The sequence below is a fragment of the Colossoma macropomum genome, unplaced genomic scaffold (genome assembly GCF_904425465.1).
Source record: "Colossoma macropomum unplaced genomic scaffold, Colossoma_macropomum, whole genome shotgun sequence".
NCBI lineage: Eukaryota > Metazoa > Chordata > Actinopteri > Characiformes > Serrasalmidae > Colossoma > Colossoma macropomum.
Window position 1 is genome coordinate 8,480,846 of NW_023494799.1, and position 24,475 is coordinate 8,505,320.

The following is a 24,475-nucleotide window of genomic DNA, read 5'->3' on the forward strand; positions in this document are numbered from 1 at the left end:
CTTGGCAGATCCATAAAAACACAGATATTTGAAGCTATTTCAGTGAATCCTTCAGTAAACACTTCAATTCAAAGCCACTCTGCAAAATAATAATGGAACATAGTTCTTAAGGAAATAAGTTGTGAACCTCCCATTTAAGCAAAACATGGTTCTTATGCAAGTTATGTTTACAAAGCAGGAATTTTTTAAAGACATTTTGAATCATTAAAATTCTAATTATCATGAAATGGTCACACAATGTAAGGAGCAGCTGGATTTCAAACAGTGTAAAATAAAGCGTTGAAAATAAAAACCAGGGGGAAAACACTTACAAGGTGTTGATATAAAAGTGATGATTTAACATGCTAATTATTTGCTCATGTAACACTTTCACATCAATCTAACCCAGTTACACAACATCATGCACACACAATCAAGCTAATTATGCCCTATATGCTTGCTCTGTAAGAAGCAATAAGCGTTGAAAGCTACCCAGAATGCATAATCACAATGGCTATTGAGTAGGAGCAGGTCTACAGACAGGTTAATTGACCGGTTCTTCTGGAAATTCTTTCTACTTCAGAAGGCAGATCAGTTGGCATTCATCATACCCACATATATCCGCTTTCGCTGCCACTACTTTGCTTGCTGAGCTACACGTCTGTAGTCTTTTAAAGCTCCCCAAGAGTCTCCCACCCAGAAAAAATCAATCCGAACAAGGCGAAGCTGAGCTTACACACCCTGTACAATTTAAAACATGGGCATGGACAAGTGAGTGAGACTGGAGTCAATTACTGCACACGTCTACCGGGTTCCGTCAACATTGATTTGCTCGGGACTAAGATCTTTGCCTTAGCCTGCTTCCCTAATTGCACTGCCTCTGACCTTCTAATTACTGTGCTAGGGCTGCTTCAATGTGGTGCTTTGCACTTTCTTTGTTTACACTTATCCTCTGTGTTGCAAAGAGAGAGAGGGAATAGGAAACATCCACGGCATGAAAAATGAAGCCTTCTCTCTGTGAGCTGAAGCCACTTAAGATGAGATGCGGTACTCAGCAAAGGACAAGCTAATCATAACACTGTCATACATGCGAGGACGAGTGGTTATGGAGAATGTGGATGACAAAACAATAGAGAGACTTACCTGAAGCCGCTGTAGGGGTGCTTCCGAAGTCGGCCATGGCTTCGCTTGAGTTATCTCCACTTACTTTCCCTGTAGTAGTAGATGGCTGGCTCTCGGCAGGCAAAGAGTCCTGTCCGGGTGTTGTCCAGCCATGGCCTACCACAAATGACTCTGAAACCCCTGATCTGGACTCTGCCGGCTGGGAGGTTTCCTTGGCATCTGGCGTGGTCAGCTGAAGTGTGGTACTCATAGTCTCAAATCCTACATCGGTCACAGTTGTGGTGGGCAAATGTGTCTGCGGTTCATGAGTCTCTTCTTGAACCACCGGTAGCCAAGTAAAGGACATGATGGGATCTGTGGTGGATGCAAAATCTCCAGTTGTGGTGGCATCTGTAGTTGGAATCTGGTTGTTAATTGTTGTCATAGTGATGCTGCTGCTTCCATCTGTAGCACCTGTTGCTTCTGTAGAAAGTTCCGGGGTAGTGGCAGCAAAAGTAGGTTGGGTTTCAGAAGTGACAAGTGCATTCAAGTTCTGTTTCCTTCTGACCAAAGGTACCCTGACCTTGTTAAAAGGATCATTTCTGGTTATTTCCGTTGGACGACGCACATAGAGGATCTCTCCCCTAGCCTCAGCAGCAGCCGTGCTGTCCGAGTCATTCTGCTTGGGTCCAGAGATGCTGGCACCAGTCGGCCTAGCTGGTGGGTTCACAAGCTTCCATTGGACTGTGGTTTGCAGAACCACGGTCTGGTCTTCGGAATGAGTGGTACCTTTTATTTGGCTAGTGTTGAACAAGTCCTTCCCTCCACTTCCGTCAGTATCTTTCTCCTCCTCTGTGTTCCGACTTTGCAGAGAGGTCTGTGAGGGAGGACCCTCAGGGAGCGGATAACTCTCTTCAATCAGATCCCTCCCTTCCCCAGAGAAGTTCTCATGGTTATCCTGGGAGACTGGGATTGTCATGATCTCCAGTGCCCCTCTTTTGGCCTCCATTGGTCCACTGGTCTGGGTCATGAGGAGTCCGCTATTGCCCGAGGGTCCATGTCCTTTTAGAGACTTCAGGGCCCATCCCTGCTGGCTGCTCAGCACTGGCGCAGAGCCAAAACTGCTTATAGAACCCAAGGGACTGGCGGCAGCTGTGGGATTCACGGCTTCCATCAGTTCTGACGCAATTACTCCTGCAGGGATGACACCACACTGTGATTAACATTGCGAGGGGGAGGAGATAGCGTTATTTAAATGCATGTTTAATTAGCAAGCCAAACATGCCGCACCCTCCAAAACTGCAGCAATTAGCTTTAATGTATGCAGTACAGTAGACTCATTATCTATCCATCAGTTCCTTTAAGAGATCCTGACATTTATACAGGAGTTATTTCAAGCTACATGATCTCAGAGTATGCATTAACAACACATCTATTATCGAGTCTTGTCTGCCATTCAAATGACAAAGTTTGCACAGCTAAATTAACTTTTGTTTTGCTCATCCTTCATTACACAGTATGTACTATATTTTTTTCTCTCTGGAAGCTTTTTTCATGTAACAGGCAAAAGACGCAACTCGTTATTGTACTGGAGGAAATGATTTTGAAAGCAATTTCAGCAATAATTTCCTTAACTCTGCACTCGCACAAGCCTACTAAGAGACGAGGGGTCTGTTGCTTGCACTAATGCTCGTACATCATGCCAATATTCTAAAGCATTTTCTCTTCTTGCTGTCTGGATACTTAGTAAATCCTATATTAATGATACATTCATATCTCCATAAAACACATAATCCTTCAGGACGTTCTATAGCAGTGCGTATGTGTTAAGACTGCTTTTGTGCATCTGTTTGTGCGTTTAGCTGCTCAGCTAATCAGTGTGTGACAGCATTAAAAAGTAATGATGCTGCAAGGCCCAGAATGTTGTCATTATGGCGTTTCCAGTGACTCAGCATGAAGTAATGCTGCATTGCAAAACACTAAACAAATATTGCTGAAGAATGTCGAGTATACACAAGGGCTGAACTTTCTCAGTGGCCACAAAGGAGAGGATTTAGTCCTACAGGGCATTACACACAGTGGCTTAACTACTAGAGGTCTGATACCCAACAAAATATGCATCAAGCTTGGGCTGGGCTCGAGTTTATTTTCTAATTTGTTACTATGACTTTAAGACTGATATATGTAAATGAACTCTATTCTTATTGGCTGCCGTGTAATGTGGCACATTCAGAAAGGACTGCATGGGTGGGTGATGCCAAACTGCTGTAGGCTGGATAGGATATATGTAAATGAGTTGGTTCTAACTCAGCTTCTAAGTGTAACAGTCATTTATATCAGTGCACATATGAAGTTAAAAGACTCCTGCCTAGTAATAATTGTGAAAAAAAGACTACAGAGATTAACTTCAAAAAAATATATTGTGAAAACAGTATTCATCACTGTATAGGTCCCCTCATAGTCAGACTTTCCACAAGGGGACCCCCCAAGACCTCCACCACAATTCGAACCCTGAGGAAAAATAGAGCCTAATTGTAAACAAGCTTGATATTTGATTGCATGGCCACTCTTATTCCTCTCCCGCCCCTCCATGCCATGACTACTGGTGAAGTAACTCGCCGAAATATTAGTATGTTAGAGATTCAAGCTTGTTTTATTTTTAACCTGTTGATGTGTGGCCATCTGCGTTCGTGAAGCCCTATATAGATGGAGCCTATAGATCATTCTATTGAATTATTTCAAAAACACATTTGAAAACACATTTTAGACTTTCAATTGACTTGGACTTTAGACTAATTGGTCCTTAAACTGTTTTGGACTTTAGACTAAAATCCTTTTGCTTTGAGTGCTTAAGGATTTCAGTCTAAAGTCCAAGACAGTTTAAGGACCAATTAGTCTAAAGTCCAAGTCAGTCTAAAGACCAATTTTGCTTATGTTTATTTTATTAAAACAAATGATTGAACATTCCATTTTGTCACGAACAATACAATAAACATGCTTCCAAAACTTCACCAAATGTTTCAGAAGTGACTGTTTCACTAGTGACAATTTTAGCTAATTTTGAGCAGAACTTAAAAACAAAGTGTGTGCTAGCCACTACACTAGAAAACATGGCTTTAAGCAGTTGTACACACAAAATTATTAAAATTTCTCATTTAAACACACAAAAAAAATATTAATGGTAGAAAATATGCGTTTCGGTATTGACAATTCCTCATGTTACGCACTGATGTTCAGACTTCAAAACAGTGGGATCTAACTGCTCCCCGTGTGGCCATGAAGGACAGGGATGCAGTCGCACTTCCTCCTCTATGATTCATGAGTGTGGCTAAAATAAGGTTCCGCCTACAAACAAAACTCTCTGTATATTGGTAATAACATTGAAAATCAGGGACAGCATTTTCTAATTTTTTATTATTTTTTTTAAATCAAACTCACGATAAAAATGAGTTTTTTACTGTGGGACTGTAGTTTGAACTAATTATAGCCATGCTTAGCTGTGCCCTACAACATTAGCCTTAGGTCAAGAATATTTCACATTAGGGTTGTGCCATTTATTTTAAATGAAGACATCCATGGATAATTGAACTCGCTGCATAGGTAACACAAGCTGCCTTGAAGGCAACATGTTTCCTGGAGGCCACGTGCCGAGATATTCGCAGATTGCATGTTCCGAACGCATGATGAAATATTTAACTAATAATGAATTATTCAGTTTTCAGCGGTTACGCCGAGGCATAAACGCAGCACAATTTACATAGGCAAGTAATTGTCTAATTAAAGATATGAATAACTAATTAGCTACTTCTGAACACAGATTAAACACATTCGTCTGGCTTCCAAGACTGCCATATGATGATATCTGAGTCTAGAAGTTGGAAAAGAAAGGAAGAACCAGACGTATAAGATATAAATAATCACGCTCGCTCACTTACACATATGTTCCTGAGATACTCTACATGCTTTATTGAACCCTGGAGGCATAAAAACTGTAGGCAGAGAAAGCCTTCCTGAACATTTGCAATGCATTACAGAAGAATCCATGGCTGATCAAGGTGAAATCATTGTGCTGCATGCTGCGTTTGAATATCTTGCAAGGCTTCTTCTTCTGGAAGATGCTCAAAGAGGACTCTCTTTGAGAATTTGATCCATAATTCAAATGCTCTAGCCCTTGTGGAAAGGGTTTTTTTTTTTTCATTTTTCGAGAATTCAGGGCCAAAGACAGAGTTCGTAACATGCAGTCTCAGAGTGAAGCTTAAATTCTCCACAGCCGCTGTCCAATCAAACACAAAACAAGGCGAAAGGAGCCAGTGAAGGATGAAATAGCCACCAAAGCCCAATTTGGGCTGGCGAAAACTGCAACAACTCCCTGCAGCCGTCCTTTCTGGCACTTCTTCACTCAGTGCGCATGTTTGTGTGTGCGATAATCGCACCTTGCACCCAGCACTCTAATTGGAAGAGACCTGGAACGCTCCGGCTCAACTGATGGCTCGGCCATGGCGCATTAATTAGATCCGGATGTAAATAATGCATGCTGACTAAAGCTAAATTTTCACCCAGCATTAAACTTTAATGTCCCCCATTGAATACGGCTTGCAGCAGGAGGATATTTGTATTAATGCCGCCTCCAATGGAAAGTTGTGCTGAAATGTATAGAGCTAAAACCACATCAGTTTTAGACGCTCTCCAATCACAGCCTTAGGCTTAAAACATTAGCATTTTTTTTAAAAGCTTGAGGCTTAGTGATACAAGATGATATGCCACTTTGCCTGGGCAGCTATGACAGGAATTGATTCCCTGTTTTAGCCCTGAGGCGAGAAAGTAGGGAATATAGCATATCTCAATACTGTGACCTCTTTATCACCCCCCTCCTACTCTCTTCTTCTCTGAGAATGAAGAGTTTCTGAGAAGAAACCTCCACCTCCAGTGGCTGGGCTCCCTGGGACATCAACAGTTCACCCTGTTCATCAGAATGAAATCGATATACTTCTACAATATCTACACCTATTTTCTCATGTAGCCTTAAAATGGTATATTCAACTACATGAGTGCTGAAAAACTTCAAGTATTACTTGTTTATTGGAGTCCCCAGCTTCTCAGAGTAACAAGTGAACTCTAACAAGGAAAATCAACCTTGACCCCAGTCAGTCACTTAGTGGTGCAACACCCCACCAACTCCATCATCATGCCACACTTAAGTTATAACATATTATGGCTGTCAGAGTTAATATGTTAGTAATAACTTGATAAATTATTGATGCCAATTAATTTTTTCAGAGTCATTAATGCTTTTTCCTTTGGAACCATCTGTAGTAGTGCAAACTGAAGGCCAGCTTTGCAAGCTGAAGCCCAAATACAGCTTTTTAAACGGCTTTCAAAGTAGTACCTTCAGCAGACTACAATGGACAGTGTCACCAGGTCACCTATGGACAAATCAGTGTGCAACAAAATAACAAAAGCAACAGCAAAGTGGAAAGTGCCAGTTCCCCTCAAGAGCTTTCACTGTATTAAGAGTCCCTGAATAACAGTGAAAGGCTACAATCATGGAGAATCATAAGAAACATGCAGCCACTGCTGCTCTCACTGGATCTCAGTGACATAAATTGGAAACTGTGTTCAGCCTATTGATATTCATGTTCAGGTTCATTTGATGATGAAAATAATGTTATTGAATCATTGAAAAGCAACAAACATATTGATTATGATGCTTTTTGTGTACTCATGTAACTATTACCAATTGCTCTGCTTTTTAAATGGAAAAAAATGTTTATGGTGAAATTTCTGCAGGTAAGACAAATGTGATTAATCATGATTTATCAAGTTAATCATTTGGAGGCCCTATGAAATATATAAACAATATATCTGAAAGAGAACTTATGACCAATTTTATGGAATTTTGCTATGTTCTTCAGACATTCGCTCTGATTAATTTAGGTTCTTTAGCCTCTTGGTTATTTAGCCAAACCAGATGCAGTGATGTAACTAGCCGCAGCAGAGCTGACTCAAAATATTTTATTATATCATCAACTTTAAGCTAAATTATAATTAGATACTTGTGCGGACTATATGATGTTCTTCTCTACTCAGCTCCTTTAAAAATAGCCTTGAACCATTAGTTGATTCTGTAGCCAGCACATTTTTGCCTGTCTTGGCTTTATCTGTTTTTGTTTGCATGCATGAATGTGCATCGCTACTGTACATGTATATCACTGTGCAGAAGTCAGAAACCACCTTTAATTTATTTAGTCCCCTAAAATCCCAAGCTTATTACATACTGAGGCTCATCGTTCAGTAACTACATGGACTTTAATGCAAACTGACTGCTCTATCCTTAGGTTACAGAGATGTGTAAAACTGCCGGTGGGCCCTGGCCTTTTCAGCGGTTAATTTCCAGTCAAAATGGCCGAAAAGTACACGTTATTTCTTTCTCAGGACATATTTCTGAAAATATTAGTTAAGAATCCACTTGCATAAGGAAGAGAAAAGTTAAAGGAAAAATAATGAAAAAACAGGAGATTCCAAAACTGGATATCAAAAGTGATTAAAAGATACATAGAAAATGAAACTCCTAACAACCATGCAAGACCTGGTAGACGCCAAAACTGTCCCCATCAGATAAACAGCACTTAAAGCTTTCATCTCAGAGAGAGAGGAGAAAATCAAGGTCCACTTAATTGTTTCTGTCTGTCCTTCCACTGTGAGAAGACACCTCAATGATATGGGTCTGAAAGGATATGTAGCTGTCAAGAAGCCTCACTGAGAAAAGGAAACAGACAAAACAGAAGAACACTTGCAAATCAAGCTAAGAAGCTGCTGGTGTTCTAAGAACAATGGACTGGCCACCCCAGAGTCCAGATCTCAACATCACTGAATGTGTTCGGGATTACTTGGACAGTAAGAAGTAAAAAATGCAACCAACTTCTAAGACTGAACTTTGGAGGTGTGGAAAAAAATATCCCTGCAGATTTCTTTGGAAAACAGAAAGTCTCCTGAAAAGAATGAAAGCTGTAACAGGGACAAAAGTGGACAAACTGGGAAATTACTGTGTAATTTTCTGTTAAGTTTATGTTGCTCTGCCTTGTTACTGATGCTGAAAAATGAACTTGTATTTAATGGCTGGTTTGGACTAAATGAAAGGTGGTCTTGGACTTCTGCACATTACTGTGTATCGTAGGTTCCTCTGCCTTTTTTGTGTCGCCCGTGCTGTGTGGTTTTCAGATGACTCGCTCATGATTTAGTTCTGCCGCTGGGGCTGATGAAACACCAATCTGTACCGTAATATAACCTGACACACTCTGTTCTTCCACTCAGCATGCTTCAGAAAAGAAAAAGCTCTTACCGTTAAATGGCACTGCTTGTGAAATCGAAGGCTCTGTCTGGGCTTTACTTTGATTCTTCAGGTCATGTCCAGGGATGGTCAGAACCACCTCTTTCTCCTGCTCCAAAAGCCCTTCCTCTGAACTTAGTGTGGAGGGGTTAGTTGAAGGTTCTGCCCGCTTAGGCTCCAAGACAGCATTATCAGTGCTTCCTTTGCTTGCCGTAAGTCCAACACTAGGCTTCATCCTGGCTGGCTTGACCACTTCTGACGTCTCCTTTATTAGGCTTGACTCCGTCGAGGAGGCCTCCATCTCTCCATTCCCCGTCCAATACCTCAAGGGCTTCATGATGGAGTTGACAAAGTTGTATAGGACACTGTTGCTAGTCTGAGCTTGTGTGGATGAGGATGGCGTGGTCAAGGAGGGGTCGGGGGACAGGCTGTGACCCTCAGTCGCTTCTCTCTCATCGGGCTCCTCTCTGGCTGAGCCCCCTTGGAGGTCCACCTGGTTCTCCAGAGCGGGAGGAGATCCATCTTTGGTGGCATCCTCTCCCCAGTGCACTGACCTCTCTCCAGGCTGGAGATGGATCACCACATGTTCCTCGGAGATCTCAGAGGACTCGTTGTCTGCGATGGAGTTGAACTCTTCCTTATCCAGGTCTACCAGGCCGGTCCAGGTGGAGGGCTGAGGGAAGGCTCCGTTTTGCTGGAGCTGCTCCCAGTCATCTGTGGAGTTTGAGCTGGAGGCCTCAGAAGTCTGCAGAAGTGCTTTAGCTTCTGTCTCTGTAACATATGAAGAGATAATGTTAACTGTAAAATGATCAAAAAATGATTGACAATAGCAAAACAATGAAACACAATATATCAGAGGATGCTAGTGACACAAAATGCGCTTTAAGGGGTTAATTATTGCTCATGTCTGCTATTATTGTTTAAGTAAAAAATAAGAATCCATGTTTTTTAAGCTCACTGTTTCCATTTTATATAATTTCCTGCAAAGCCTTCATTTTAAGCTAATAATTTTAAACCAATAGTCTGTAGCTCCCCAATATTGTAGAACCCACACCAGAATTATCATGTGTCATATGAATATGGAATGTTTGTAGAGGAGTATAGACTTATTTTACTGCTGTAGAGAGAAGTTTATCTAGTAAGAGTGAAAGCCATTCAGGTTGAGCACAAGGGAGTTAATATATATATTTTGTTGTTTTTAAAGAACAGATATCTGAAGAAAACTTATTGATATATATATTGATTAATGTTAAGCAGTTGTGATGATGAATATTAATCTAAACATGGCCTACACTTGCTCATGCAGCCCAGTAGTTTTTTTATATGGAGACCTCATGACCCTAGATCATGACCTTTTAACAATGCAAACCAAACCGCAGCCCACAGAGGTTTTTACATACTGGTAGACGAGCTGGGGTGGGGGATAGGGGGTGATGAAGCCACAACGCACATGATTAGCCTATATTTTAGGAAAACTGACAATTCTGTTACATCAGCTAAGAGATGCCCGTTGATTTTTGGTTGGTTTGCAGCCCCAATAAAAAGTTCAAGTGTGAATGTTGTCAATTTCTTCATTTTTTGCTTCTTTAATTATGCTATAGCTGTTGAAAGCAGACAAAAGCAACCTACATACACATATGAGGCCATACAGAGATGTGACGTAGGTTGATTTTATTAAAATGCTTATACTGAGACCTGGAGCCAGACCACAGCCTGATGGTTGGGACCCTCTGCTCTAGATCATCTGTGATGGCAAGCCTAACCAGTATATTTGATCTGGATACCATCTTCTGCTATATATGTCTTGGCCAGAACAGGGCAGACTGAACTTTCTGTCCTTTTAAAATGAAACACAGGGAACTGGGATAAAATGTTTATATTTTCATCAAGGTATAAACAATGTAAATGTGTCCTCAAAGGTACAACAGTGGTCTTAAGGTCCAATTGTGCACCTTAAATAGGTTTTTCCAGGTGAAAAGTACATATTTGTACCTTTTTCATAATCTAATGTTTTAAAACAGAACAATAAAATAAAAGCCTGGAGACGAGACGGGGTGTGTGGAGTCAGTACAACTTAGAAAATATAATTTCAGTGGATTGTGGTCCAGTTATGTTCCCTGACTAAAGATACCCTTGAGGGTACCACCCCAGTGACAAGAGGGGGACTGCCCCAGTGACAGTTTCATACCTTTTTTCTGAGAGTGTATGGGTGGAATGGTCACTGCTCTTACTTGCTTTTGATGTCGTTGTCCAACATAATGGCACACTTAAAATAACCAAACTAAAAGCAAAACTACAAAGCAGCTTCCTAAAATACTTCAAAAAAGGAAAAGTAACACAGTCCTTGTCAGAGAAATCTCAAATGCCTTTCATAGTTGGCTTAAGATAGCAAAAAAGGACTGTGCTATTATAATGATGTGTATGTGATGTAAAAGAATTCTATATGAAAAAAAAAAATCAGGCCAGAAAATTTGTGTGGCTTCTCCAGCACATGGTCAGAAATTGCAGTGGACCAAGCACTAGAGCACTGGTTTTCAACCTGGTTTTCAGAGCCCCACATTTTCCTTCATCTCTACGCGTTGCGAGTTGGATTGGAGCAAAATGTGGCCCTTGTGGGGGGCCTTGAGGACCATGTTGAGAAGCACTGCAGTAGTCCTTTATAGGAATTTAAGAATTTGATGAGAAATTTGACCCTCAAATTGGTGGTGTACCTCGGTAGCAGTAGGCGTCGAACAAGTTGGTGGTCTCAGGGAAGCCAGTTCGGTTTGGGTTGTGGTAAAGTGTGCGGACCCCTGGCTCATCCCCACCACAATTGCGCCGTGGCTGATTAATGGGGTAGCGCACGCTTCCATCAGCCAGCCAGCCCGGGTCACAGCGGTCCAAGCCGGCCTGCCAGGCCAGGAAGAGCTGCCCCACCGTGGCCAGCTGAGCACCCAGCGTGTGGCAGTGAGTGGAGGCTGTGGCCAGACTCAGCTTCTCTGGCATGTTGGTGTGGAACACCTCACCTGGAAAAAAAGGAGGTGGATTACACATGAGAGAATACTGACCTAAAATGAGTGGACTCTGGTACATTAGCTAATAGATGCCTAAGCTAAGTGAGTGATGGGGGGAGAGCGAGGGACATCAGAGAGAGCAGGGTCTTCCTGGCCATGGATGGCTGTGCAGTCAACAGGGATGATGACAGAGTGACAAGTATTTTTATCAATAATAATGTCCAAAATACAGAACTTGCTTCCTAGTCGTTCTGTGAAAAGCCAGTCTGACCTGTTTGTAGACTCTTGCAAATGCATTTTGAGTAAGTCTAGTGAATCACAAATAAGCATTCTCTATCTTAATACACAGGAAACAGCACAGTATCTCAGTAGTACATGACCAAACAACTCTAAAAACTGCTATTTTTAGATAAAATTTCTCTTTAAGGGCATGAAATATGACGTTTAAAGTAAAATCCTGGTTTTGCATATTATTTCAAAAAACACTAGTGTACAATTTTGAGCTGAATACCAGGTGAAGTCATGGATCGAAGCAATCAGCCACATATAACACATAACTATAATGCAACCACACATATCACGTACTTAATGACAGCTTTAAATAACCAACTTCAGATGAACAGTCATCACCAGTCAGAAGTCAGTTCACCACAAAAGGCTCTATAAAGCAGGAAAGGCTTGCATACTACGGTGACAACAATGTATCAAGCACTAAGCACTATACCTAAAAAGCTTTATTACATTGTGTTCTGCATTACCATTTTGTTGAAGGACTGTCTTTTTTGTAGGAAATAACCCACAGACAATGTACTCAGGGGGTTTTCCAGTAAACTGTGAATAGGACAATCTTGTTACAATGTACCCATTCTGGCATGAATAGTGGCGCAGGGCTGAAAAGATGGTGACCTAGTTTGATGCTCGGTACTGGGAGCTGGGACAGAAACAGGTACATGAAACTAGCGTGTCTGGCCCATAGCTCACACACCTTCATTCAAAGCAGAGAGTTAAAGTGGTCAAATTTACACAATTTCCCCCTTATCTCAAACATAGTCGATCAGCCATGAGTCTTAAGTTTGCTTCTTTGGGTTTTTACTGGAACTATGAGGCTAAAGTAGCTAACTAGGAGGGGTGAAGAAAATGATAAATTCTTATGCTCCGTCTGAGGAAAATTTCCAGTATTTTCCATACAGCTTAGAGTACTAATATAATACAGGCAACTATAGCTAAACTCATTGTGTTTATGTCTTTTTTTTTTACATGTAAAGCATGTGGAGGTGGCTTGGAACTCACTGCTTTGGTACACACTAAAGGCAGTCAGAAGGTTCCCCAGTAGGAGACAATATTGGCACACGTCATTTTTGCGGGTGTCAATTAAAGTGAAGAAACAGCTATGAACCCACACCAGCAGAAGCTTACACATGCATGTGTTTGCAGTCACATCGTTCAAAATGAGAGGTTAATTAGTTTTCAAAAAATGTGTTACTCTGCATTATATTATTTAATGTGTGATTTTCAAATCAATTAATGTTCAAAAGTATATGCCCTAAAAATAGAATTGAAATTGGGGTGGCAGGAAGTGATTTAATCAATAATTACTGTTTATTTTCAGCAAGAAAATGTCATTCTAATTATTTTTAGATATTGTTCAGGGATATACTTGATACTCTGATTCAAAATAAACACTATAAGCTTAGGAAACCCCTTAAGGTAATATTGTAATTAATTTTTTATAATGTATGATGTCAAATTACTATACTGAGGCTAAAAATTACTGTATTGGGGCCACAAATTACTATATTGAAGGCACAAATGAATATATTGAGCCCACAAGTTAAGTTTCTCATAACTCATGGCCTCAATATATTAATTTGTGGGCTCAATAAAGCAATTCATAGCTTCAACAGAGTTATTTGTGGCCTTAGTATATTAATTTGTGGCTTCAATATAGTAATTTGTGGCCTCAGTGTAGTAAATTGTGACATCAATATAATAATCAGTGCCATCAAAATTGTAATTTGTGGCTTCAATATAGTAATTTGTTGCCTCCATATAATAAACTGTGGCCTGAATATACAAATTTGTGGCCTCAATATAGTAAATTGTGACCTCAATATAATAATCTGTGCCCTCAATAAAGTTGATTTTAATTTTAGCCTCAATATAGTCATTGTTAGCTTTAATATAGTAATTTGTGGCATCAATATAGTAAATTGTGGCCTCAATATAATAAACCGTTGCTTGAATATACTAATTTGTGGCCTCAATATAATAAACTCTGGCCTGAATATACTAATCTGTGGCCTCCATAAAGTACATTGTGACCTCAATATAATAATTTATGCCCTCAATATAGTAAATTGTGGTCTCAATTTAATAAGCTGTGGCCTGAATACACTAATTCGTCACCGCAATGTAGTACATTGTGATCTCAATATAGTAATCTGTGGCCTCAGTATAATAACTTGTAGCCCCAATATATTAATTTGTGGCCATGCTTTATTAAAAAATAATCATCGTGTCAGGGGCTCCATAATAAACTATACACAAGATAATATGCAAGGTAAAAAAAAGATATCTACATTAGATGGTGAAACAAGATATTTAACAAGTGGACAGACTTTAAGCTGCACTCAAATTCAACCAGGCTAACAGTATTTGTTAATCACAAATACAGGACAAAATCATAATGCAGACTATAGAAATCAAAAAATGGAGATGCATCAACTTGGGTCAAAAATTGTTTTAGAATTGCATCTTGGCACCCTGAACCGAAATTGAATTGAGAGATGGATATTTTGCATAGCTAAAAACATGAGATCCTGAGTAACTATAAGCTTCCATTGCTTGTCAGCCACATTAACCTTGTTACTCCATCCAAAAGGCTAAATTTAGCCATATTGCCACTTTCAAGAAGCAACTTTTTGAAAGTCTATCCGCTACCAAGCTGTACTTAATGCTCCTGTACCTCGCAGGCTCTCTGCAAAGCAATAGACGTCGAACAGCTCATCGGGAGCACGAGTGCCATAGTTTCTCACGCCAGGTGAGTCTTCCCGGTCACCATAGCAGCCAGGCCTGGGAGACTGGATTGGATACCTGTGAAGAGACAGCCAAAGAAAAAAGCAACCTTCCAATTAGAGGAGAGATGGAGAGAGAGAAAGAGAGAGGTTCTCAGCTCCAACTGTGCAATTTACTCCACAACACACCAATTCAAATGCGGCTGAGGTGCAGGCTAAAGTCTGATTAAGAGATATTACACAGCACTCCAGGGTTTTAGAGAATGGCAGCTGAAAGGGATCTCACGCATTTAGCAGCTATTGCAAGCAGTTTCATCAAGCCATTAAAACAACCCACATATTTACTTCTGTTATGAAATCTCCAACGTCTCTGCACGCTTGCTGCATTAACCGGACATTTGGGTAGTCACTGATTTACTGCCAAATTCCTCAGGAGATGGCTCAATTAGAGCTTTTCCAAGAAGGCTGCTCTTAGTTTTGCCTATCGAAAGCTGTGTTTTTCAACCCAATTACTGACCGACCATATGTGGTAGACATGAGCGTCGCTATTAGAAATGAGTGCTAGTCTGACTGTCAGCTGCATGTTGATGGGACTGCAAGTGGCAAGCTCTTCGATGTAGTGGTACTGAGGCGCGCAAAGCTGAGATGAGAGAGCAACACGAGGCCGATAAACAGTCCAAACAAATACTGTTATTTTATTGAGCCAAACATACTTTGCATATTTGCATTTGTCTTCTGTATCAGGCAGCAAATGCGAGAGTACAGAATCAGCGTTTCTATTCAACCATATGTTTACTAGCAAAAAGCATCTATTTCAGCTGTATTTGCTATATTGTAGACCCATAAACTGATTCTGGAGCTGCATTTATGATATGGTACAATACAAAACCATGAAAACGTTGCATTTCACGCTGTGTTAACTTTGGAAAAAGGTGCCTGCAGGACTTTACCTTACGGTCTGGTCAGAGAGCCAGCCTGCATCACAGTTGTCATAGCCATCATCGAAGGTGGCCTGCAGCTGGCCAGGCGTGGCGATCGCAGCAGAATTCTCCACACATACCCGCTTAGCCTCGGGGAAAGAGAGCGCGTAGCGGTCATGAGGGGCACGGTAGTGGAAGACCACTCCTGTGGAGTTCATGAGGTAGAGAATGAAGAAGATTAGGACTACACTCTTAAAAAAGATGGTTCTGCAAGGGTTCTTTTGTACAGATAATGGTTCTATGCACAACTATGAACACTCAAAGAACACTTTGCACGATTCCCTGCATCATCAAAGCCTTCTTTACATTGATGGAGAATGTGCTGTAGATGGTTTTGTATAGAACCTTTTCAAAAAGGTTCTATATAGCACCCAAAAAGGGTTCTTCTATCATAACAAGCTTGATATTGTAACGATAGAAGAATTGTTTTTGGTGCCATATAGAACCCAAGATGGTTCTTCAAGGGTTCTTTTGTACAGACAATGGTTCTATATAGAACCATGAACACTCAAAGAACGCTTTGCATGATTCCCTGCATCGTCAAAGGTCACATTCTTAGTTCTTTAGTACAGAAAATGGTTCTAAATAGAACCTGAACACTCAAAGAACCCTTTGTATTATTCAAGGGTTCCTTTCATTGTCAAAGGGTTCTTCACATTGATAGAGAATGTGCTGTGGATGGTTCTATATAGAACCTTTTGAAAAAAAGGATTCTTCTATCGTAACAAGCCATTGTAACATGACATTGTAATAACAGAAGAATCCTTTTTGGTGCTATATAGAATCCTTTTCAAAAAGGTTCTATATAGAACCATATACAACACATTCACCAACAATCTGAAGAACGCTTTTGTGATGTAAAGAACGCTTTAATCATGCAAAGATTCATGGTTATATATAAAGCCACCATTTTCTTTTCTAACAAAGCTTTGAAGAATCTTTTTTAAGAGAGTAGAAGACTGAAAGCTACCCATCTTACACATTCAGATGATCATAATTTAAGTTAATAAATGTGTCTGTTTATGCATAATTATAACTTTTATAACTATAACGCACCAAAATGTGAACACAAACAAAGGATATAGACAACAATGGCACAGATTTACTTAGAGTGGCAGCAACTGGTGATGGTTTACAGATAATCTGCGCTGGTGGGGGTGGCCAGTTTAGCAGGTTAGTTACTAAGACAGCACGACGTCTGGATTAATATATAACCACCATAATATAAACCCTCACACTGCTTTTGCATTAAAGCCCTTTTTTACCAGATAAGAAAAAAGAAATTGTAACTGGTTTGCGACAGTTTGTTCTCCTCTCTGTTTCTATCCATACTTTTACTTTTTACTTTGATTTTTAATCCAAAATAACTCGTTTTTACAATTTTTTGACCTAGTATGTCAAAATAATGAGATATTACTATTTGAAAAAGTATAATTATATTGAGATAAGAAGTCATTTTTGGAGAAAACAAAAAATGCGGCCTGTGTAAAAGTTCTATTCTATGCTTTATTTTTTTCCAATGTTAAAGTCGGCAAATAAACAGAAATTCTGCTATAATCTCTGCATAAAATTGCCATATTGAAGTTCGACAGCACATGTAATTTGGCTGGGGAGGTATTCAAACATTTGCCTATGACTGTATGCCTCCTGAACATTTCTATTTGCCTGCCGATGTACAAATGAACTGCTGTGAATGTGCTCTATCCTGCTCCCTCGAGGAATCTCCACTGCGTTTGTCTCCTGCATCCATCTCCAATCCCCCCCTCCCCGCCCCACCAATCCTCAGAGAATGAGACAAAGAGAGAGTGAGCATGGAGAGACAGTGCAGCGAGGAGGAAAAAACTAAAACAGTGTGAAGTGTGAGCCGGCGTCCCGGCGCCCACACCCTGACCCACGGGCGCATGGGCTTCCACTCCGCTGTGCAGAGAAATGAGAACTGGGATTGTATTTTGAAGTGTCCATCTGCTGTTCCTGCACCGTATCGGCCAGGCACCACCCCCCCTTCCTCAAACCTAGCACAAAAAAAAAAAATCACCTCTCAGAACTCCTCTCCCAGCAATTCCCACCTCCAGTCCCAGGAGAACACACAAACATGAAAGGGACGAGGGCAAGGAGACCAAGCCTGCATCTTCTAAATGGTTCCTTCATCTTCAGGAGCTCAAAATGTAGGGGGAGTGAGAGGAATTCTCAAGGCTGAAGTTTGGGGAGGGGTGGGGTACAGGCAGTGCAATTTCAGGTGGAATGCTTGAGGCATTGCCTGGAAAAAAAAAGACCCTATTCCTTGGAGGGAGGGACGCCCACTCTCTTTCCCTTTGCTCTCCATGCCAGTTCCCAGTGATAGACTACTTCAAAGAGATGGTTGGGGTGGAGGCAACCCTTTCATTCCCTCTTCCGCTTTACTTTTTCCCCATTTCTGAGCCCGGCTTCCTCTGTAGCTCCGTTTTCCTAGGAGGACAGGAGCACTTCTGAGCTCAGAAAAGATGTTCACTGTCTACGACAAACATTGGGGGATACTTTATATGGGGCCTGCGGTCCGCTGAGAGATAGCACAGTCTTGTTAAAAAAGAGGGTCATGGCACGTACAGCTTGCTTTCTGAAGTCATAATGCTAGTAAGCGCGTGGGTGGAAACCAAGTATGAGCACTGTTGACTGCCCTAATTAGCTCACAACAGCAGAGGCTTCGCAATTACAGGCCTAAAGATGACAAAAAAGGACAACATTGTCTTGTTGGTTTTATTTTAGTCAAAGACGTTAACATTAGCATTAACTGCACACTTAAAAGAGGTGGTTCTTCAAGGGTTCTTCAGTAAAAGCAATGGCTGTAGAATGGTTCTTTGCATGGTGAAATGGTTCTTCAGTTTGATGGAGAACATGATTACTCTCAAAAATGATAGTTCTTCAAGGGTTCTTTACTAAATTTTATAAGGAACCATGAACACTCAAAGAACCCTTTGCATGGTTAAAGTGTTCGTTGCATCATGAAAGGGTTCTTCAGATGGATGGAGAATGTGCTGTTGATGGTTCGATATTGAACGTTTTTGAAAAACGTTCTATATAGAACCATCTACAGCACATTCTGAACATTTCATGATGCAAAGAACCCTTTACTCATGAAAAGGATTTTTTGAGTGTTCATGGTTCTTTACAGAACTATTTTCTTTACTAAAGAACTCTTAAAGAACCATTTTTTTTTAAGAGGATATGGTATATGGTTCTACATAGAACCATATTGAAAAAAGTTCTACATAGCACTAAAAAGGAGTCTTCTATTGTTTTGAGTCCCACTGGTACAGCATGGTGCTATATAGAACCATATACAACACATTTTCCATCAATCTGAAAAACCATTTCACAAAGCAAAGAACCATTTAAACAAGGAATGGTTCTACATAGAATGCATGGTTCTAAAAGAACCATTGCCTTTCTAAAAAGCCCTTGAAGAACCATCTTAGCGCATGCAGCACATTGACATCAGCAGTTATTGGATAAGTTGTAACTGAGATATGCTTTTAAAAATAAAGGTGCCATAGAAGAACCACTTTTGGTTCTCTAATAAAAACCTTTTAATGGATGTTTTAGAGAACACTTTTTGTTAAAAGAACCTTTAAAGTTTGAATAAGGACCTTTAAATTGGTGCATAATGGTTTTTCACACTTGCTTTCAGTTTTTCAAAGAAAACTTTTTTTATTTTTCCACACCTACGAGGTTCAGTCTTAGAAGTTGGTGGCATTTTCTGCTTCTCATGATCCAAATAATCCCAATTACATTCAGTGATGCTGAATCTGGACTCTGGGGGGGTCAGTCCATTATTTGGAAAACACCAGCAGCTTCTTTGTTTGATTTGCGAATGTTCTTCTTTTATGACAGCTACACATCCTTTCAGACCCACAGTGCTGAGTTGTCTTCTCACAGTGGAAGGATGAACAGAAACACCTGTGAATAATTTCAGATCTGAAGCAGCTTGATTGAGTGCTGTTTTTCTGATGGGGGCAGTTTTGGTGGTCTAGCGGGTCTTCCAGGGGGTTGTTAGGAGGCCCATTGTCTCTGTAGCCTTTAATTTTTTTTTAAACTCCAGTTCTGGAAACTCCTGTTTTTTCACTCATTTTGCTTTGACCTTCTTCTTTATGTAAGTGGATTCTTGTGTTTAATCGCCTCAGAAATATCTTCTAAAAAATGAACTACTTTCTACAGTTTAACGTTATCCTGAAAAAGCGTTCATTCCCAGAATTCATTCAATATTGATACTGCCTAGAGATAGTGACTTTGGTTAATTAATGTTAAACTATCTTTACTGTTCTGTGGGTAGTAATGAAGGCTGAGCTGTCAGGATTAGCGGTAAAGGGATAACCTTTTCTTTAAGCAGAAGGAGCTTTATGCTCTGCTATTAGATTCCTCGTATGGATGAATCTCTAGAGCTCTTGAGCATCTTAAAATTCATGGAGGTTTCTGCGACTTAGCTTTTCATTGTTGAGTTCTTAATACTGTGGGTTATGTTCGGGGTCAATTTAGCTCATCCCTGTGCTTTCTCTCTTACAGCTTTGCATTCCTAAAAATGCAGAAAACACAGGTTTGGGCTCGTATCGATGTGTAACACCAAATACTGATTAGGCTTTTGTGTGTCCTTATATAGTAATTTCCAGCAAGCATTGCTGAATGTGCTAAGTTTGTATGGCACAGTGAATATTTCTAGTTAGACGCCGCTAAGGGACTTTTCTATTCCTGTTCAGTATTTTTTACATATATAGCAGCTAATTCATAGTATTTTTCATCTTTTCACATAAAAGGCTATAAGAGAGAAATCAAAACACACTGGACCGTCACAGCTTTGCTGGAAATTGTTCTGAAATGGCAGATATGGAGGAAAACAAATCCTACACATGGGCTACTGTGGTATAATTATAGTAATTTTACAGATGGAATAATGCCTAGTAGTCACAGCAACAACTGTAAGTTTATTACACCTTGAGGGCATGCTAAATGATAGTTAATTACGAGGCCGCAAGGCTAAAAGCAAGCGTGCTTTTACAGTAAGCAGAGGACGAGACAAAGTAGGTCAGAGATCCCCTGTACAGTCCAGCTGGTGCTCACTTTTTCATGACCTGTAGGAACCCCATGGCAGAAGGCTTGCATCATTTCATGGACAAGGACGGACATGTGCATTAGCATTCCGCGGCGCTGCCTTACCTGTGACCTGGAGGGGCACCGTGTCTTGTTCGTCATTAATGCCCACCACCACCTCGCAGCGGTACATGCCCGAGTCGCTGGATCTCAGACCCGTCAGCGCTAGGCTGGCGTTGTAGCGGTTGTCCGGGTAACCAGGCAGGGTCACGCGACCCTGGAAAGCCTTCTTCACCTTCACCACGTTGCCTTTAGCCACCAATATGGACTGCTCCCTCTGCAGGCCGTCCAGCCCGCGCTGGCCCCACACTTTGGTCCACTTGATGCGGGGTGCCTCGTGAGAGGGGCTGGGGCGTAGGGTGAAGATGCAGGGCAGCAGGGCCGTGCCAGACAGCGGCACCTGGACAGTGCGGTGGGTCACCTTCCTCATGTTCACTACAGTGTCGCCCCATACCGTGTCTGAGGATAGAAAGGAAGGACAAAGTGATGTGGGTTATTTGGTTTCATTTTTCAGCTCAAAGTTTGGGGACACTTTGCTTTGACATTTGACTTTTCTCCCTGTTATTTTGCGGTTAATCCTCAGAAGTTGCAGTTATCACCAACAACAGCCTAAGCATGGTGTGATGGTTTCTCAATCAATGTTCATTAAAACAAGTGAAGAAATCTTGTCAGAAGTGTAGACCCAAACTTTCAATCCATAATACATTTGTGGGTCAAGCAAAAGAGGTGGTATTATTATGATTTGACTCTTGTTTTCTGAAAAGAAAAAACATTTTTGCCCTTTTTTTGGCAATTTTGACATTGAAACAAATGGAAAAGAGCCAGAAGAGCACACGCAATACAGAATGTAATATGATATTGACACAGAACATAAACTCAGTGTAAATATAATTTCTTACCACATAATTAAAAATGTAATTACACAATGTAAGTAATAACTCTGACATTCTAAGGATTAAGCGAGAAAATTTACCTACCAAGGATCTGGAAACAAGGATTTGAATTTGTTAATCCTTTGAGTGTATTAACTTCACTGTTCAGCTTCATGTTCATTAATGTGTCTTCCTTGGTATGAAGGGCAGATTTTGCCTATATAATGATTTGGAGTGTCTGTTTGCACCAGGCTGCAGGCAGCTTTTGCCACCATGATTTGACAGTTAACTTGTCCAAACTATTGTTGAATGCACATATTGAATGCAGGGGCAGGGCTAAAACAAAGCTCCGCCTACAGACTAAAACTCTGCGTTTCAGTAGTGACATGCAGGTTTTTTTAATTAAAAATAACTTTTGGTGGTTTAAACAGCTGAAATTTTTGAGTGTTGCTATCACAACAAGTGGATAAAATAAACAACCCGTGGCTTTATCCCAAGGTAGGGCTTTTGTCAGATGTTCCTCCAGTTTTGTAGGTTTTGTAAAGGAAAGTGGTAAAGTCTAAAAACCTTTCAGGTGTTTAAACCCCCTTTAGTCCCATAGAGCTTAATATCTGCTTTTAACAATAGTTTGAAAAACAAAGCTGTCAAATCATTATTTAGGCAAAACCTGCTCTTTTCATCAAGAACGACACTTTGAACATGAAGCGTGTTAGAAAATACACTATCTACTCTTATTATTAAATACATTATTTACTGTTGTACATATAGTATTTATTCATATATGGATCATTCTACCTAATTTTAGACTTTTAAACTAAAATCCTTTTGCTTTAGGTGACCCAATATCTTAATTATGTTTATTTGGTCACTAACAAAACAATCATGAAGCTACTGAAGCTTTACCAAATGTTTCAGTAGTGATAATTTTAGCTCATTTTTGGCTTACCCCAAAAACGCTAGCCGGTACATGACTAGCAAACACAGTTTTAAACAGTTGTACACACATAAAATTATAATATTTTTCATTAAAACACAAAAAAGCTTACTTAATTGCAGAAAATATGATCATTCTTGACAATTTGTGATCCTTCTTAATGTTGCACGCTGACTTTCAGACTTTGAGACACACTGCAAAACAATGGGATCTAACTGCTCAGCATGTGGCCATGGATGCAGTCTCACTTCCTGCTCTGAAATGCAGGCGCAGGGCTGAAATAAAGCTCTGCCTACAGACTAAAACTCTATGTTTTGATAGTGACATGCAAGTTCTTAAATTAAAAATTCAACTCATGATAAATCTAAGTCTTTCAACTTCACTTTAAAAGAAATCAAAAAGATCTTTTAAAAAACAACATTTAAACAAAAAAAAATTAAGTATTTTCACATGTGGAAATGTATGGGTTGAGGTTTGGGACAGCCACCTCCCAACAAAAAGTACCGCACAAATGATGATTTTGTATATATTTCGCTTATTATTCTTACTCTTATTCTTATTCTTCTAATTATTACATAAGCTCAATTAATGCCTTGGGTTTAAATATATCATAGGATAATTCTTGTAAATATAAGGTCTGAAAACTTCAGTGTTTCAAATGTGGGAACTAATTTGGTAGAATGGTCCATATATGTCACGTTATTGCAACTGATACAGTTGTTAAGGACAAGAAAGTGTAAAGGTTGCTTTTTTTAGTCCTTTAAGAAATGGTCATTTATTGTAGTGGCATTCAATTTATATCTCATCCAACAAAGCCCGACACTCTTGAGAGCACACATACAGTCCTACAGCTGTCGCACATCTGCTGCTGCATGACAAGAGAAAGTTTTACTGTCATTGTGCGTCTGATAAGTTGGATGACAGATGAAAACCTTGCTCAGACTGCCTGCTATAAATAGCATATTACTTTGCATTCATCCTGATATTTAGCCACATTTATTGCAGGTAATAAAAGCATGGTGTGATGTATTTCTCTTCCATTGCGTAATGAAACTCTATAGATATTATGTTGAAAGTGTGAATTTTCAGCTTTTAGTCAAGGGCACATTTATGTTTTTAAGTACAAACTCAGTTCCAAAAAAGCTGGGACAGTTGGTAAAATACAAATAAAAATAGAAAGCAGTGATTTGTTAATCCACTTCGACCTGTATTCAAATTAAAACTGTACAAAGATCAGATATTCAACATTTTATCTTGTTAAATTCATTGTTTTTGGTAAATATGTGCTCATTCTGGAACACATTCCAAAAAAGGTTGGGACATGGGCAATTTAAACGAAAACATTTTGAAATGATCAGACAACATTTTACAAGATGTGATGGAATCATGCTCAGATATAAAAGAAGAATCCAGATAAGGCCAAGTCCTTTATGATCCAGGACAGATCAAGGCTTGTCACTTTGCCAAAAAATGCATCTGCAAATAGTCAAGCATTTGCAAGGATTATCAGTATTTGTCCCTCTACTGTGCATAATATTATCAAAGGAATCAGGGAAAAACCCAGCACTGCATTGAAAACCAACATGCTTCTCTGATGAATATGACCAGATGGGCTCAGGAATACTTTGACAAACTGACAAAATCAACAAATGCAGGATAAGACTTTATTATGCCCAGTGGAAGCCAGTGAAACAACGCCGACTTCTCTGGGCTCGAGCTCATCTGAAAGGGACTGATACACAGTGGAAATGTGCTTTGTGGTCTGACATGTCAACCTTTCAGATTGTTTATGGAAATAATGGAAGTCATGTTCTCTGGGCCAATGAATTAATGGACCATCCAGATTGTTACCAGCGTAAAGTACAAAAGCCAGAGTCTGTCATGGTATTACTGGGCACCCTGCACATCTGTGAATCTACATTTTTGCCACTTCTTGACATTGAAACTAACAGAAAAAGACGTGCAGACCAGAAGCTGTTGAAAAAGAATTCAAATGAAATGTAAATGTAATTCATTGCATAACTCACTCTGTTATGTAATTATGTTTGAAAAGCATTGCAAAACATGAGTAATAACTCTTGACAGCTAAGGATTAACCCACAGTAAGAATATACGAATGCAGGACGATGGCCAACTCTAATAATACATAATAATCAT

General features: G+C 40.0%; 1 protein-coding gene across 1 annotated transcript in view; it reads right to left on the reverse strand.

The window, feature by feature from the left end:
- Nucleotides 1–24,475, reverse strand: part of ncanb (neurocan b) — a 229,952-nt gene that overhangs the window by 121,038 nt on the left and 84,439 nt on the right. The window contains exons 3-8 of the mRNA XM_036586813.1: nucleotides 20,579–20,971; nucleotides 15,365–15,539; nucleotides 14,366–14,493; nucleotides 11,119–11,412; nucleotides 8,420–9,178; nucleotides 1,123–2,274 (exon numbers count right to left, since the gene is read on the reverse strand). Of these exons, the coding sequence (XP_036442706.1) occupies nucleotides 1,123–2,274; nucleotides 8,420–9,178; nucleotides 11,119–11,412; nucleotides 14,366–14,493; nucleotides 15,365–15,539; nucleotides 20,579–20,971 (2,901 nt within the window). The remainder of the gene's footprint in view (nucleotides 1–1,122; nucleotides 2,275–8,419; nucleotides 9,179–11,118; nucleotides 11,413–14,365; nucleotides 14,494–15,364; nucleotides 15,540–20,578; nucleotides 20,972–24,475) is intronic.